This window comes from Marmota marmota, unplaced genomic scaffold, assembly GCF_001458135.2.
Source record: "Marmota marmota marmota unplaced genomic scaffold, marMar, whole genome shotgun sequence".
Classification (NCBI taxonomy): Eukaryota; Metazoa; Chordata; class Mammalia; order Rodentia; family Sciuridae; genus Marmota; species Marmota marmota.
Window position 1 is genome coordinate 25,026,740 of NW_026000185.1, and position 1,029 is coordinate 25,027,768.

The following is a 1,029-nucleotide window of genomic DNA, read 5'->3' on the forward strand; positions in this document are numbered from 1 at the left end:
CGCGCGAGGCCCCGCAGCTTCCTGCAAACTTTTCCCCACGTGGCGCCACCGCGCGAGGCCGAGCCTCCCCACGCCGGGCGGCCGCGAACTTGACCCATGGGAGCCGCCGCCGCCACGGGCTTTCGCCGCGTCCCTGCGCCGGGAAGCAGCTGGTGCTTGTGGAGAGTTGTCCTGAGGAGCCGAGGGAGGCAGGGCCACCGCCGTCCACGGGGTCGGGATCCCGCGGGCCGTCACCAGCCCCTTGGCACCTCACTGTCCGTGCGACCAGAACCCCACCGCCCGTCACCCTGTCGCCCGGGACAGCCCACTCGTGGAGGAAGGGAAGGGAAGTGACCGGGTCTCTAGGCTCTGTGTAGGACCCTTCTTAATTTAGAATCCCGGCTTACGCGTCTCAGTTCTATGGGAAAGAGGTGGAAGGAAACAGCGGAGGACCGAGTTTTCTCCGACACACCCCGGACTGACTGGCTGCTTTTCTTTTTCTTTTATTCCCCACGCTGCCCCTCCCTTTCCCATTTCAGTGTGATTAGAACTAACCCGGCTTACCGTGGTGCACAGAGTCCCGAGGGCCTTCCTAGCTCCCGGACTCTCTCCTCGTGCGCTTCTGGAAAAAAAAAAAGTTCATGATTTGTCATTCCCTATTTTTAAGTTACACTCCAGCTTCCCCATCACTATATCCCAGGTCTGCATCTGTCTAAAATATGAGTGGAAGTAATGATGTGGGGTGCAGGGGATTCAATATACCAGTTGCAGAGATGGTCTGGACTGAGAATTAGAAGTCAAGCTTTATGCTTGTACAGGGAAGAAACCCTTTGACCTTGGGCGAGACTTCTAAATGACTAATTTTCTATCTTGTAAATCAAAGAAGTTCAATTAAATGTTCAGAAAGTGCCCTTTCAGGTCTACCACTGCTGACTCAAAAATTACATAATTTCAAGAAGATCGTGTGCTTTATTTCTTGAAAATAGTGCCTGGTATATGGGATCTGATTCAATTTGTTAGGAACAAACACAATGCCACCTTCCAAAATTA

The 1,029-nt window shown here is 53.2% G+C and overlaps 1 protein-coding gene across 1 annotated transcript in view; it reads right to left on the bottom strand.

Annotated features, from left to right (window-relative positions):
* The window catches only part of Auts2 (activator of transcription and developmental regulator AUTS2), a 1,115,816-nt gene extending 1,115,150 nt beyond the window's left edge, over window positions 1–666 (bottom strand). Inside the window, 2 exon segments of the mRNA XM_048790082.1 lie at window positions 544–601; window positions 653–666. Coding sequence (XP_048646039.1) covers window positions 544–601; window positions 653–666 — 72 coding nt within the window.
* Between the last annotated feature and the right edge of the window lie 363 nt (window positions 667–1,029).